At 40.6% G+C, this 12,523-nt stretch overlaps 2 protein-coding genes and 1 pseudogene across 12 annotated transcripts; 2 read left to right on the top strand and 1 right to left on the bottom strand.

Moving 5' to 3' along the window:
* Positions 1-5,521: 5,521 nt before the first annotated feature.
* Positions 5,522-9,003, top strand: LOC9316047 (septin and tuftelin-interacting protein 1 homolog 2). Of its 11 annotated transcripts, none has more exons than XR_002332518.1 (4): positions 5,522-5,619; positions 5,723-8,049; positions 8,202-8,242; positions 8,735-9,003. XR_002332518.1 is itself a non-coding variant. In XM_021027610.1 (3 exons), the coding sequence occupies exon 2, from the start codon at positions 5,753-5,755 to the stop codon at positions 8,018-8,020; it is 2,268 nt and encodes a 755-aa protein (XP_020883269.1). In that variant the 5' UTR covers positions 5,522-5,619; positions 5,723-5,752; the 3' UTR covers positions 8,021-8,049; positions 8,735-9,003. The 11 variants fall into 11 exon arrangements, 4 of the variants coding, with proteins under 4 accessions (XP_020883269.1, XP_020883267.1, XP_020883268.1 ...); XR_002332515.1 differs by having other exon boundaries at positions 8,365-8,996; XR_002332514.1 differs by having other exon boundaries at positions 8,202-8,264; positions 8,365-8,996.
* A 499-nt stretch (positions 9,004-9,502) lies between these two features.
* On the top strand, positions 9,503-10,667 carry LOC110228992 (non-functional pseudokinase ZED1-like). Its single transcript, XM_021027605.1, has one exon. The coding sequence runs from the start codon at positions 9,529-9,531 to the stop codon at positions 10,543-10,545; it is 1,017 nt and encodes a 338-aa protein (XP_020883264.1). The 5' UTR covers positions 9,503-9,528; the 3' UTR covers positions 10,546-10,667.
* LOC110228991 lies at positions 10,520-11,758 on the bottom strand (annotated as a pseudogene).
* Between the last annotated feature and the right edge of the window lie 765 nt (positions 11,759-12,523).

Genomic DNA, 12,523 nt, shown 5'->3' with positions numbered 1-12,523 from the left:
TTGCACATAAGTACGTGGCGCCTACATTGTCGCAGTAAATAACCGGTGTATGGGTGGTTTTGACACCAAGTTCATCGAGAAGAGAGTGTATCGCGAGACTTATTTCTGATGACGTGTTGGCGACGGATCTGTATTCCGCCTCTGTAGAGGATCGGGCAACAGTGTTCTGTTTTCGGGAGCTCCATGAGATTGGCTGCTTGCCAAGATAGACTATGTAGGCATTGGTGGAGATATAGTCGTCACTGTTTCCACCCCAATCCGCATCGGAGAATCCATGTAGAGACCACGTATTATCGCGAGAAAGAAAAATACCATGAGTCATGGTGCCAGCTAAGTATCGGAGGACTCGCTTAGCAGCTTGGAGGTGATCCGTGGTTGGCAAGTGCATGAACTGCGAGAGGCGATTGACTGCGAAGGATATATCAGGCCTTGTAAATGATAGATACTGAAGACTACCAACAAGTGCCCTGTATTCTGTTGCTTCGGGAAGTGGTGTACCGGTATGGAGATCCAATTTCGGAGTCGTTGCCATTGGCGTTGCTACCGGTTTAGCAGTGATCATGTTGTTACGAACCAGGAGATCGGAGATATACTTGCGTTGAGACAGGTGTAGTCCTGATCGTATTCTCTTTACCTCAATGCCGAGAAAATACGACAGATTTCCAAGATCCTTTGTGGAGAATCGTTTGGAGAAAGCAGTGATGGTACGTTCGATAAGATCACTGTTGTTTCCTGTCACAACAATATCATCAACATAGATGAGAATGTAGATGATATCACTACCTTGCCGAAATATAAACAAGGACGTGTCTGCCAGCGAGTTTGTGAATCCTGCTTGTAAGAGATAATTTTTGAGTTCAAGATACCACGCTCGAGGTGCCTGTTTGAGACCGTAGAGTGCCTTTTTAAGGTGACAAACGTAGTCGGGTCTGTCTTTGTCAATAAACCCTTGTGGTTGTGGCATATACACATCTTCGGTGAGCGTGCCTTGGAGGAAGGCATTGTTTACATCCAATTGGCGAATTTTCCAGTCTTTAGAAACAGCAACTCCAAGAACAATTCGGATTGTTGTAGACTTAATTACGGGGCTGAAGGTTTCGGTATAGTCAATTCCAGGTTGTTGGTGGTACCCTTTAGCAACCAATCGCGCTTTGTACCGATCGAGAGTCCCATCCGCTTGATATTTTGTTGTAAAGAGCCACCGGTTTCCGACTAGATTTTGTGTTGGTGATGGTGGAACCAAATCCCATGTTTGCATTTTGACATGAGCATTGAACTCAGTACTCATTGCATTTCGCCATCGCTCATCTGCTAGAGCTTCCGTCGTTGTTCTCGGTTCAATATCCGACTTGGCTTGTGTAGAGGCGAGAAGAGTGTATTTTGCGTTCGGTTTGGTGATTCCAGCTTTGGATCGTGTTTGCATCTGATGGTGATTGTTTGGTGGTGGTTGTGGTGGTGAATTTTGTTGTGGTGGAGATGGTGAATTTTGTGGAGACGAGGTAGAAGCGTCGGGTTCGTGTGAGGAGGTAGAAGATAAGGAATGATTTGGGCTTGGGGTTGGTGTTTGGGCCTGTTGAGATGTTGGGCTTTGAGAAGTGTTTGTTTGGTTTGTATTTAAAGAGGGATTTTGTTGGGTTATATTTGGTGGGCTGTTATTATGATTGGGGCTTGAATGTGACGTGGTGGAGGAGGAAGATTGATTTTCACCTGCACTAGAAGACACGTTATGTTCCAATGGCAAAGACTCTGTAGAATTCATACCTGAGTTTATCATCTCCGGTGACGGATTTGGAGCCGGAGACGACGGCGGTTCCGGAAGCACTACTAGCGGTGGAGCTGTAGCCGTGAATGGGACAGTGATGATCGAATTTTCTGTGGAAGAAGGAGGAGGCTGTGAGGACGAGTTCGTATTTGTGACAGTGGAAGTGTTTGATTTTTGGAAGGGAAAAACTGTTTCTTCAAATTGAACATGCCGAGAGGTGTATATTCTTTGCGAATTGGGTTCTAGGCAGAAGTAAGCGCTTTGAGTTAATGAGTAACCGAGAAAAACACAAGGAATTGATTTTGGATCAAGCTTGTTTGTTTGGTATGGTCTCAACCATGGATAACAGAGGCTCCCGAAAACTCGAAGTTTTGAATAATTTGGATTGGTTTTGAAAAGGATTTGGTAAGGAGAAGAGGATGAAAGAATTGGGGTTGGCATTCTATTTATTAAGTATACCGCCGCTGATAAAGCATACGGCCAATATGTTTTCGGGACCGAAGCTCGACTTAAGAGAGACAGACCTGTTTCGACTATGTGACGATGTCGACGTTCAGCCAATCCATTGTGTTCTGGTGTGTGAGGAGGAGATGTAAGGTGAGAGATTCCCGAGGATGCGAGGAAGCTTCGTAGGGCTATATATTCACCGCCGTTGTCCGAGAAGAGGGTTCCAATTTTTTCTTGGAATCTATTTTCAACGAGAGCTTTAAACCGTACGAACATGTCTTTGACATCAGATTTGTACTTGAGAGGATATAACCAAGAGTATCTGCTGAAATGATCAACAAAGAGGAGGTAATATTTGTAATTGTCTATGGATGTTATAGGTGAGGTCCATACGTCGGAGAAAATAATTTCGAGAGGACGAGAGGAAGAAATGGACGTTTCAGAAAACGGGAGTTTATGGCTCTTATTGATAAAGCAATCATTGCAAGAAAAATTATTCGACAAAGAAGTAGAAATAGGTAAAGAAAACTTTGAAATAATAGACTTTAAAATTTGAGATGATGGGTGACCAAGCCTTGAGTGCCAAATCTCAGCTGTGGTTTTATTTTGTGGAGATGCGAAAAAGGAAGATGGAGACATTTTTTGAACTGGCCATTCGTACAGCTCACCTCTAGTATTGCCTTGGAACAACCGGGTTCCCGACCTCAAGTCCTTCACCTGAAACGATGATGGAAAAAATTCCACAGAGACTTTGTTAGCATTACACAATCGATAAACAGAAAGTAAATTTTTCTGAATATCTGGAACATAAAGAACATCTAGCAGTGATAATGGTTTGGAGCTAGTTGATAAAGAAGATGATCCAGTAAGAGAGATAGGAATACTTGAACCGTTACCGAGAACAACTTCTTCACCTCCATTGTAAGGTTGGTGAAGGGCCAAGTTGTTTAAATCAGAAGTGATGTGGTGGGTGGTTCCTGAATCAACAACCCATGGGTTTGATGGCGGCTGCTGATTGGTCATGGCCAGATTTGCACGGGGTTGCCAAGTCATTGGAGGCATTGACGGAGTAGGCAGGAGTGGTGCAGACCGAGACGTGTTCGATGTCCACTGGGAACACTGTTTTGCGGAATGACCTTGGGTACCACACAGTTGGCAATGTCCGAGATATGGACGTGGCGGACGACTTCCTTGGTACTTGTTGTAGGCCGACGGTTGATAGTTTTGTGGTGACCGTGAATTGTTACGATTGGTGTTGTTGTTGTTGGGACCACGGCTTTTGTTGGTGACGTAGTTGGCAGAGGCTGGAAACGACGTTGCTGGTGTGAGTGACGATAGAGAGATGAGCTTTGCTTCTTGATTTCTCAGCTTTTCATGGAGCTCGGTGATTGTTGGAGGAACCTCACGACCCTCCGTTTGATCTACCACCGGTTTGTAGTCTTCTGGAAGACCTTCTAGGATTTGTTCTATTTGATCTTCATGATCCACAACCTTACCCAGAAGTGCAAGTTGATCAAATCTCGTAGCAATACCTTGCATATATTCATCAATGGTGCGAGATCCTTTCTGCCATTGTTTCAGTTGGAGTTTCAGTTGCTTGATGTGGCCGCGACTGGGCATGGCATAGAGAGAAGCCAGCTTTGACCACACTTGAGCGGATGTTGCAGCATGAGAGAGTAGTGGTTGGATCGATCCAGTGATTGCACCGATTAGGCCACTGTAGATCAGACGATCTTGCCGTTTCCATAGAGCAAACGCCGGGTTGGCAGCTTCAACACCATCAGTGGTGATGACGGCGTCGGGAATCTTAGCAGATTCATCAAGGAAGTGAGAGAGCTCATACCCATCAAGAAGAGCATGAGTTTGACGGCTCCACATGATGTAGTTGGACGTGTTGAGTTTTGTGATGTTGGCCATGTTGACATTGAGGAGAGAAGTGGTCGTGGCGGGGACAACATCAACGTTGGAGTTGTTTTGGTGAGCCATTTGTGAGTGTTTGAGACAGAGGAATGGAGAACAGAGGACGAGAAAACAGAGATGGAGACAAAGAGATTGAGATCTGAGGAGATGAAAGAGGAGAGTGGCGATGAAAAAAATTTTAGGTTAGAGATCGTGACGGCTCTGATACCATGTAGGTTTATGGAATTGGATAATCTCATTGATGTGAATGAGTACAATATATATACAGAGAAGAGACCCTAGGTTAAGGAGTCTAGGTTAATGAGTTTGACATATAACTCCTTTACATATATAGACCATAGTATAAGTGTATGCTAATATTTGTTTCATGTGTTCTTCAATCTCAACAAAAGCTCCTGTTTGTGTTTGTCTTTGGCTTCTTTTAGCACAATCCGAAATACTTGATCCTGCTGATACTGAAACAATTGAAGCACTGAAGAAGGAGTTTTCAACTGCTTTGGGCTTGTTGAAGATCGTACAACAGCTACACAAAGTATTATTCCCTACAAGAGTTGGAGCTGGACAAGTGAGAGTTGCAGCTGGGAACAACATCAGTGGACAAGTGAAAGCTACTCCTGGGAACAACATATGTGGACAAGTGAGAGCTTCTGCTGGGAACATCATTAGTGGGCAAGTGAGAGCTTCTGCTGGGAACATCATCAGTGGGCAAGTGAGAGCTGGGAACATCATCAGTGAACAAGCAGGGCTAAGGAAGCATGTAGGAAACCGATGGGAATGAAGGAGCCAGTAACGCTTTGGGGATTTTAGAGATTTGACTCGAATCTTAACTTGTGTAATAGCGAGATACTTGTTAATAACGAAATAGTAAACAACGCCCCTCCATATTTCTTCTTTATAGATTGGGGAATAGCTTAACCTAGCACCAAAATGCTTTCTCTAGTCTATCTGGTGCAGAGATCGAGTTTCTTGCTAGTAAAAGTGTTCGTCAAGGAAACAAGAGAGTGAATACAACAAAGCGATATCCCCAAAATGTTGTAAGAAAGGCAAAACAAGCATGTACACTACAAATCAGTCACAAAATTCACAAAGGCAAAATGACAAAGCAAAGATTGTTCCTCTCACTGACGTCGGGTCGGGTTATCGGGCTATCGGTTATACTCGAAATACATCGTTTAGTGGTTTTTTTAAATCATTTGGTTAAGGCTAGACTCAAATAGGCCCGATGGTCTCATTATCTCATAATGTTTTTTTTTTGGTTATGCTTATGAAGGGAAAAAATTTATGTGAGCCCCTTTTGTTTGTGGGCCGCTGGTGAAACATTCGGTAGAGTGAGTGTTTAGATAAAAAAAACGATGACGTATTGACCGAGTAGGGCAAAGTATTTGCTTGGAATTGGTCAAAAAAACCGTCCCTGTTAATTTTTGGAATTGGTCAAAAAAAGCTTGAAAGAAACTACGTTTTCTCATCCTTGCTCTGTCTCAAATTCGCAGGTACGCTTCTTCAAATTTTCCTTATACAAATCAACAATGCTTTCGTAACCTCTACATGGAAATTTTCTCCTTTTTCAATTGAGATAATCTTAATTGTTTGCAGGAACCCTAAATTGAATTTCGTGGCTTTATCATGGGTGACGAGATTTTATTCAAAGGAAAGAAGGAGAAGAGGAAACAGACTAAGGAGGACGCTATTTATGGCACCTTCTTCGAAAGTGATTCGAGCTCTGATGATTCCGGCGGCTCTCGAAGGACGAAGAGGCGTAAAACCAAACCTGTCAATTTTCTTTCTGCAGGTAACATTGATCAGGTACTGAAACAGAATCGGGGGAAAACTAAAATTGATGAGTATCAAGATACTATTTTACCTGATGCATTGGGTAAGAAGATAGCTGATAAGACACATGTGAGAGAGAAGAAGGATAAAAAGGAAAACTTTGAAAAGTTCAATGGAGGGTTTGGTATGAAATTGCTCGAAAAAATGGGATATAAAGGAGGTGGGCTTGGGAAGAACCAGCAGGGAATTGTGATTCCCATTGAAGCGCAACTGAGACCGAAGAATATGGGTTTGGGTTACAATGATTTCAAGGAGAAGACTGCACCGTTGTTGCCTGCTTTAAACAAGGTTGAGGAGAAGAGGACTGTTGAGGTCACTGTTAGTGAGAATCATGGTGATGGAAGGAGGAATCTTTGGAAAAAGAAAAATGTGAGGAAGGAAGTTTATATTACTGCTGAGGAGTTTTTGGGGAAGAAACAGGAAGAGGGTTTGGGTTGTGGTCAGACCATTATTGATAAGCGAGGACCACAAGGTCGAGTTGTTAAAAGTTTACGAAATTTATACGCAGAGGAGAAAGCAAGAGATGCTAATGTTCCACAGCCAGAGTTACAGCATAACTTGAGGTTTATTGTTGAGTCAGTCGAGCATGGAATTCTGAAGATTGATAAAGATTTGAGGAATGAGAAAGAATCAGCCTTGAGCTTGCAGCAAGAGAAGGAGAAATTTAAAATGGGGGAAAAGAAACAGAAAATTCTGTTTGACAACTTGGGATATATTGCAGAGGAAATCGATCGAATTGAGATGGAGAATGCGTCTGGGAATTTAACATTGGATTCACTTGCCAATTGTTTCAAGGACCTGCGTTCAAGCTATCCTGATGACTATAAGAGTTGTAACTTGTCATGCATTGCTTGCTCACTGGCCTTGACTCTCTTTATCAGGATGTTTCAGGGTTGGGACCCTCTTAGTGATGCAGAGCATGGTATCGAGGCTATATCTTCCTGGAAAATGCTGCTGGAAGTTGAGGACAATCAAAGTATCTCGACGCCGTTTAGCCAACTTGTCTCAGAGGTAATTTTACCTGCTGTGCGAGTATCAGGCATCAATACTTGGGAACCTAGAGATCCAGAGCCAATGCTGAGATTTGTAGAGACATGGGAGAAAATGCTACCCTCACTTATTTTCGAAATGATTTTGACCACAGTAGTGCTGCCAAAATTGTCAACCGCTATTGAATCTTGGGAACCACGTTTGGAAACTGTTCCCATCCATGTTTGGGTGCATCCGTGGCTGCCAGTGCTTGGTCAGAAGTTGGAAAGTGCGTATCAGATCATTCAGATGAAATTCGGTAACCTTCTCGATGCTTGGCATCCTAGTGATGTGTCTGTCCACACTATCCTTTCCCCTTGGAAGACTGTTTTTGATGCTGCAAGCTGGGAGCAGCTTATGCGTCGTTACATAGTTCCTAAATTACAGCTGGCTTTGCAAGAGTTCCAGATAAACCCAGCAGACCAGAATTTAGACCAGTTCAATTTGGTTATGGGGTGGGTATCTTCAGTACCCATACATCTCATGACTGATCTGATGGAGAGATTCTTTTTCCCCAAGTGGCTGGATGTTTTATATCACTGGCTGTGTTCAGAACGAAAGTTCGATGAGATAATGAAGTGGTTTTTGGGTTGGAAAGGATCATTCCCACATGAGCTTTCCGCAAACAGGAGGATCGAAATCCAGTTCAAGCGTGGTCTAGATATGGCGAGGGAAGCAGTTGAACTGATGGAAATGTCTCAGCCAGGGGCAAGGGAGAATATAAGCTACCACAAGGCACAAGAGCAGAGGCAGCCTGAGGGTCGTGCTAAGGTTCAGGCTCAGGTGGATGACCCCGAGGAACTGAGTTTTAAAGAAGCAGTAGAATTATTTGCGCAGGAGAAGGAGTTGCTGTTGAAACCTAAACCTCATAGAATGCACAACGGTCTTCAGATCTATAGGTTCGGGAACGTGAGCGTGTTACTAGACTCAGCAAATTCTAAGTTGTTGGCCCAGGAAGCAGGAGGTTGGTTTCCTGTTGATCTTGACAGCTTGCTTAAGATGCACTATAGTGCTGTTGCTGGAAAACAATGAAACATTACCCCTAAGAAGGAAGTAAGAAGGTAATTTTGCATACGACTTCTCTATTTCCCCTCTGTGTTTTGCTTTGTAGAAAATGTGTACTGCTTGGTGAGCGTTCTCTAAGATTGTCAAGAAGATAATAGAGTTCTATTTCGTCCATTGTTTAATCGTATAATTAGTATCCTAATTTCAGGAACATTAGCAGAAGAAGCTGTGTTTTGGAACATCATGAAGGTTTGAATATGAACACTTACTGGTATAACCAGGAGAATTCATGGGTTTGGAATATTACGAACATATTTGCTATCATAATTCGTTACTGACAGTTAAAAAAACTTCACCTTTTGTTGCTGCAGGGACCTGAGTTTGCGTATATCTTGGTTTAACCAGTCACTTGTGTAACGACTTACAAGATTGATGAAATTGTTTTCTTTGTTAGACAGTGCATATTCGCAATTCTTGTTTTTCAGGTTACCTAGCAGATCATTGATGGAGTTTATAAAGGTTTATCCTTTGGATGCTGTATTGGAAAAATCCTGATGATGTGCCTCAAGATTTAAGTATAGAGAGTTTATAGCTCTCTCATCACGGAGAAGAGTTGATAGTTGAATAACGTTTCATTTTCCTACTAGATGACAAATTTTCAACTTTGAAAAAAGCTGAAGAAGTGTGGTTTTCTTAATGATCTCTAATAATCTGTTTTGTGCTTTTTGTTTCTTGTTTCAGGAAGAATGGATAAATGTTTTGGAAGCATCGACATTTCCCTGCAGATGGGTCTGAGTTAGAGAAGTCAATATGTTTCAACTTTTAGAGAATAAAACTCTTGTTTCTTTCAACTGTTTTACCTGTTTTTTCTAGTGGTTGCATCTGAGCAAACCTTGTGGATATATATTGAGCTTTACTATTTTGTTTCCCTGCGGTGGCACGTTACAATGCCTCTTGTATCTCTCGTTCTTTATCTATAAATAAACAATATAAGTTGGTCGAATTTAACATCTTCAAGCCCATGATTGAGATTGTAAAGAGCTCTACACATGTCTAGGACCATTGACAATCCAACTCCTCTGTTGCCTTTAAGATTTCATCTTTCGAGAAGCTTTAATTTGAGTTTTAATGAGTTTTTTAGATGAATGAAGCAGTCAACGTTTTTTTTATAAGTCAACTGTGGAGTCTTTTTTAGCAACTATCCATAATTTCTTTGAAAGTTATAGTTAGTTTCTCAGTCAGGTCTCTGTCTCTACGCCTGTTTGAAGTTTTTTTTTTTTTTTGGTAAAAAAATAATGGCAATAGCTTAAACTCGAACCTCTGTTTGAAGTTTTCTAAGAAAATGGTCAACAAAAGGAGCAAGACTTCTTAATTAACTATATGTCCTTTCTCCCCAAATGCTTCAGAGCCCTAAGAAAAGAGTGGTTTCAACTGAACCATCCTCATGTTTTCACTAAAGCAAGTCATGAACTTGTAAAAGATTATTATTTTTACTCTCAGCCGTGAATGATCAATTACTTCATCTCAGTGTTGAGATGGGTTGGTGGAGAAAGAAGAAGTCAGAAAGACCCGATGAAAAGCAGAAGTTGGTCCAAGAGAACGGCAAGGTGCTGCTAGAAAAGCTCATCCAATATTGCAACGGACAATCCAATCCAATCAAAACCTTCTCTGCTTCTCAGATCCTTAGAGCAACCGACAACTTCAGTCCAAATAATGCTCTTTTTCGCAGCCGGTCTAGTAGCTACCATGGCTATAGAGGTATGCTCGAAGACCGCCTTGTGCTTGTCAAGAAATGGGTAGCAGAGTTTAGTTCCCGCAGTGGAAAGACTTGTTGTGACATAGCAATATCATCAATGGTTAGTGGTCACAAGAATTTCCTCAAGCTGTTAGGATGCTGTCTTGAGTTTCCTTATCCAGTTCTAGTCTATGAATATGCAGAGAGTATAATATGCAGACCAAAAAATGGACCACAAAATCTATTTGATGTGAAGTTACCATGGAATATGAGAATGAAGATTGCAAAGGAGGTTGCAGATGCTTTAACATACCTTCACACTGCATTCTCAAAGAGTATCATCCACAAAGATATGATACCGTGTAAGATCTTCTTGGATGAGAAAGGGACAGCGAAGCTTAGTGAGTTCGACAACTCTGTTTTGATTCCAGAAAGAGAAAAGTTTGTTGAAGATATTGTAGAGGGAACTGTTGGGTACCTTGATCACAACTATATGAATACCGGAAAAGTAACAGAGAACACGGATGTATATGGCTTTGGAGCATTCATGCTTACTCTTTTGACCGCAATGAACCCGAGTCTTGTTGTCAAACTATACAAGGATTCTCCTACCAAGTTGGTTGAAGATGGCAGGTTTGTTGAGATCATTGATCCAACGGTGTTGGAAAGCTGCAAAGAACAAGAGCTATTGCAAATGCACGCTTTCCTTATACTTTCACTGAGATGCATTGGCTACGGAGGAGAAGTTCCAAAAATGATTGAAGTTGCCAAAGAACTTAAAAGGATGCTTGTTCAAGCCAAAACCAAATCGCATTAGGCCAAATAAGCTTTTCTTTATACATCACTCTATATAAGAATAAGCGTATAAAAATTTCATCTTTCACATACATTTTGATCTCCGAAATACCGTTCTTGAAATATCACTCAAAGCTTTTACAATGAGTTCCTTCTACAATAGAGATTTAACTTAGGCGATGCAAGCTTTCTTTCCTTTCTTTTCCCAACTTGTTGGTTCTGATACAGATGCAACATCTAGAGACCGCTCAATCAGTTTAATCTCTTTTGCTACTTCAATCATCTGCGGTCTCTCTTCTTTCCTCCTCCTACAGCATCTCAACGCAAGCTCAAGAAATGCATACATCGATTTTTTACCAAACTCATCCCTGAGTTCAAAGAACTCTCCTTTATCCTGTAAACCTTTCACATAATCATGAATATTATCAGGAGATTCAGGCAAAATAGCAGGTCTCCCACTCAGAAGAACCAACAAAAAGATTCCAAAGCTAAACACATCAGTGTACTCTGTCACTATACCCGTTGAGTGATAAGAGGGATCAATGTATCCAAGTGTTCCCATCACCTTATCTTTAATCCATGACTTACCTTCAGGGAGAGATATAGAGAAGGATAAATCAGACAGCTTGGCTTTCCGGTTCTTGTCCAAGAACACATTCGTCGGTTTTATTTCTCTGTGTATAATGATCCGTGGAAACGCCATGTGAAGATAAGTCACAGCATTAGCAACTTCCTTTGTAATCTTTAATCTAAGATTCCATGGCAATGGTTGTCTTTTCTCATTACCAACACCTCCTTGGTCGTTCATAGCTCCATTTTCCGCATATTAGAACACTAGAACTGGAAGAGGAAACTCAAGACAACATCCTAATAGCTTGAGAAAGTTATTGTGATTGCTGACTCGAGCAGATATCACAATATCATTGTAAACAACTGATTCATAGTCTCCTAATATATATTCTTCTTTAAATCTCTTGATCAGGTGACACCTATCTTGGATTATTCCCTTGTGCCAGATAAAGAATCTCTGACTAGATATATAACCACTTGGATCAAAGTTGTTTGTGGCCTTGAGGATTTGATCAGAAGAGTATATACAGATAGGATTTGATGTACCGTTACAGTCAGCGATCAGTTCCTTAAGAAAAGTGCTTCCATTCTTGATAAACCTCTCGACCCTTTTATCTTTGTCCTTTGTTCTCCACAACCTCATCATCTTTGTGAAGTAAATACTCCATACAGGAAAAAAGCAGGTATAGAGAGTAATTCAGAGAAAATGATACCAAGAAAATTCCAAAGCATTAAATAAGTTAGGTGAGGTGGAAGATTGTTGGCTAATGAGAAATCAACAAGTATTATGAGTTAGTAGCCATAAAATCATTAATCTAATCTTATAATTGTAAAGGATAAGTTTTGGATCTCACAATCCTATATTTCAGGTATCTAATTACTCAATAACTCCTTACTCCTTAGAGAGATCTACACAAGCCTAAAACCAATCACTCTTGGCATCTTGTGTTTTGGGAGTCATAATTTGGATGTAGTGATGCTCATAATTATTTGGGAGTTGGGACTTACGTGATAGTTAGCAAGATGTAATAATAAGTATCTCATAACTCTTCTTGCATGGATTCAGTTTTAACACTTAGCAAATATCTTTCTAATGTGCACAACTTTTTTTATTTGCCTTCTATTTAATTAAAAAATATTTCTGTATATTTTTCTTCTAAAATCTAGACTCGTCTATGTAAATTATTTTTATATTTATTTCTATAGTATTTTTAATCTATACATCTCAATGAAATTTGAAATAGTATTTTTTTTTTAATCAATTGATAAAAACGCACATGTTCTACCTAATACATTCTTAAAAGAACATTTCTTGATATATTGGAAAGAACATTTCTTGATATATTGGAAGAAAATCTCTATTAGTCTTTCACAAAATTTTATGATAGAAATTGCGAATAAACATAGAATCTAATAAAATCTCTATTACT

Source organism: Arabidopsis lyrata (assembly GCF_000004255.2).
Source record: "Arabidopsis lyrata subsp. lyrata unplaced genomic scaffold ARALYscaffold_4, whole genome shotgun sequence".
NCBI classification, from domain to species: Eukaryota; Viridiplantae; Streptophyta; class Magnoliopsida; order Brassicales; family Brassicaceae; genus Arabidopsis; species Arabidopsis lyrata.
Note: the sequence above shows the minus strand (reverse complement) of the source record. Positions and strands in the feature narration are given on the sequence as shown.

Bases quoted from the DNA above. Each gene is read 5' to 3' on its own strand.
- LOC9316047 (XM_021027610.1), top strand. From the start codon at position 5,753: ATGGGTGACGAGATTTTATTCAAAGGAAAGAAGGAGAAGAGGAAACAG.
- LOC110228992 (XM_021027605.1), top strand. From the start codon at position 9,529: ATGGGTTGGTGGAGAAAGAAGAAGTCAGAAAGACCCGATGAAAAGCAG.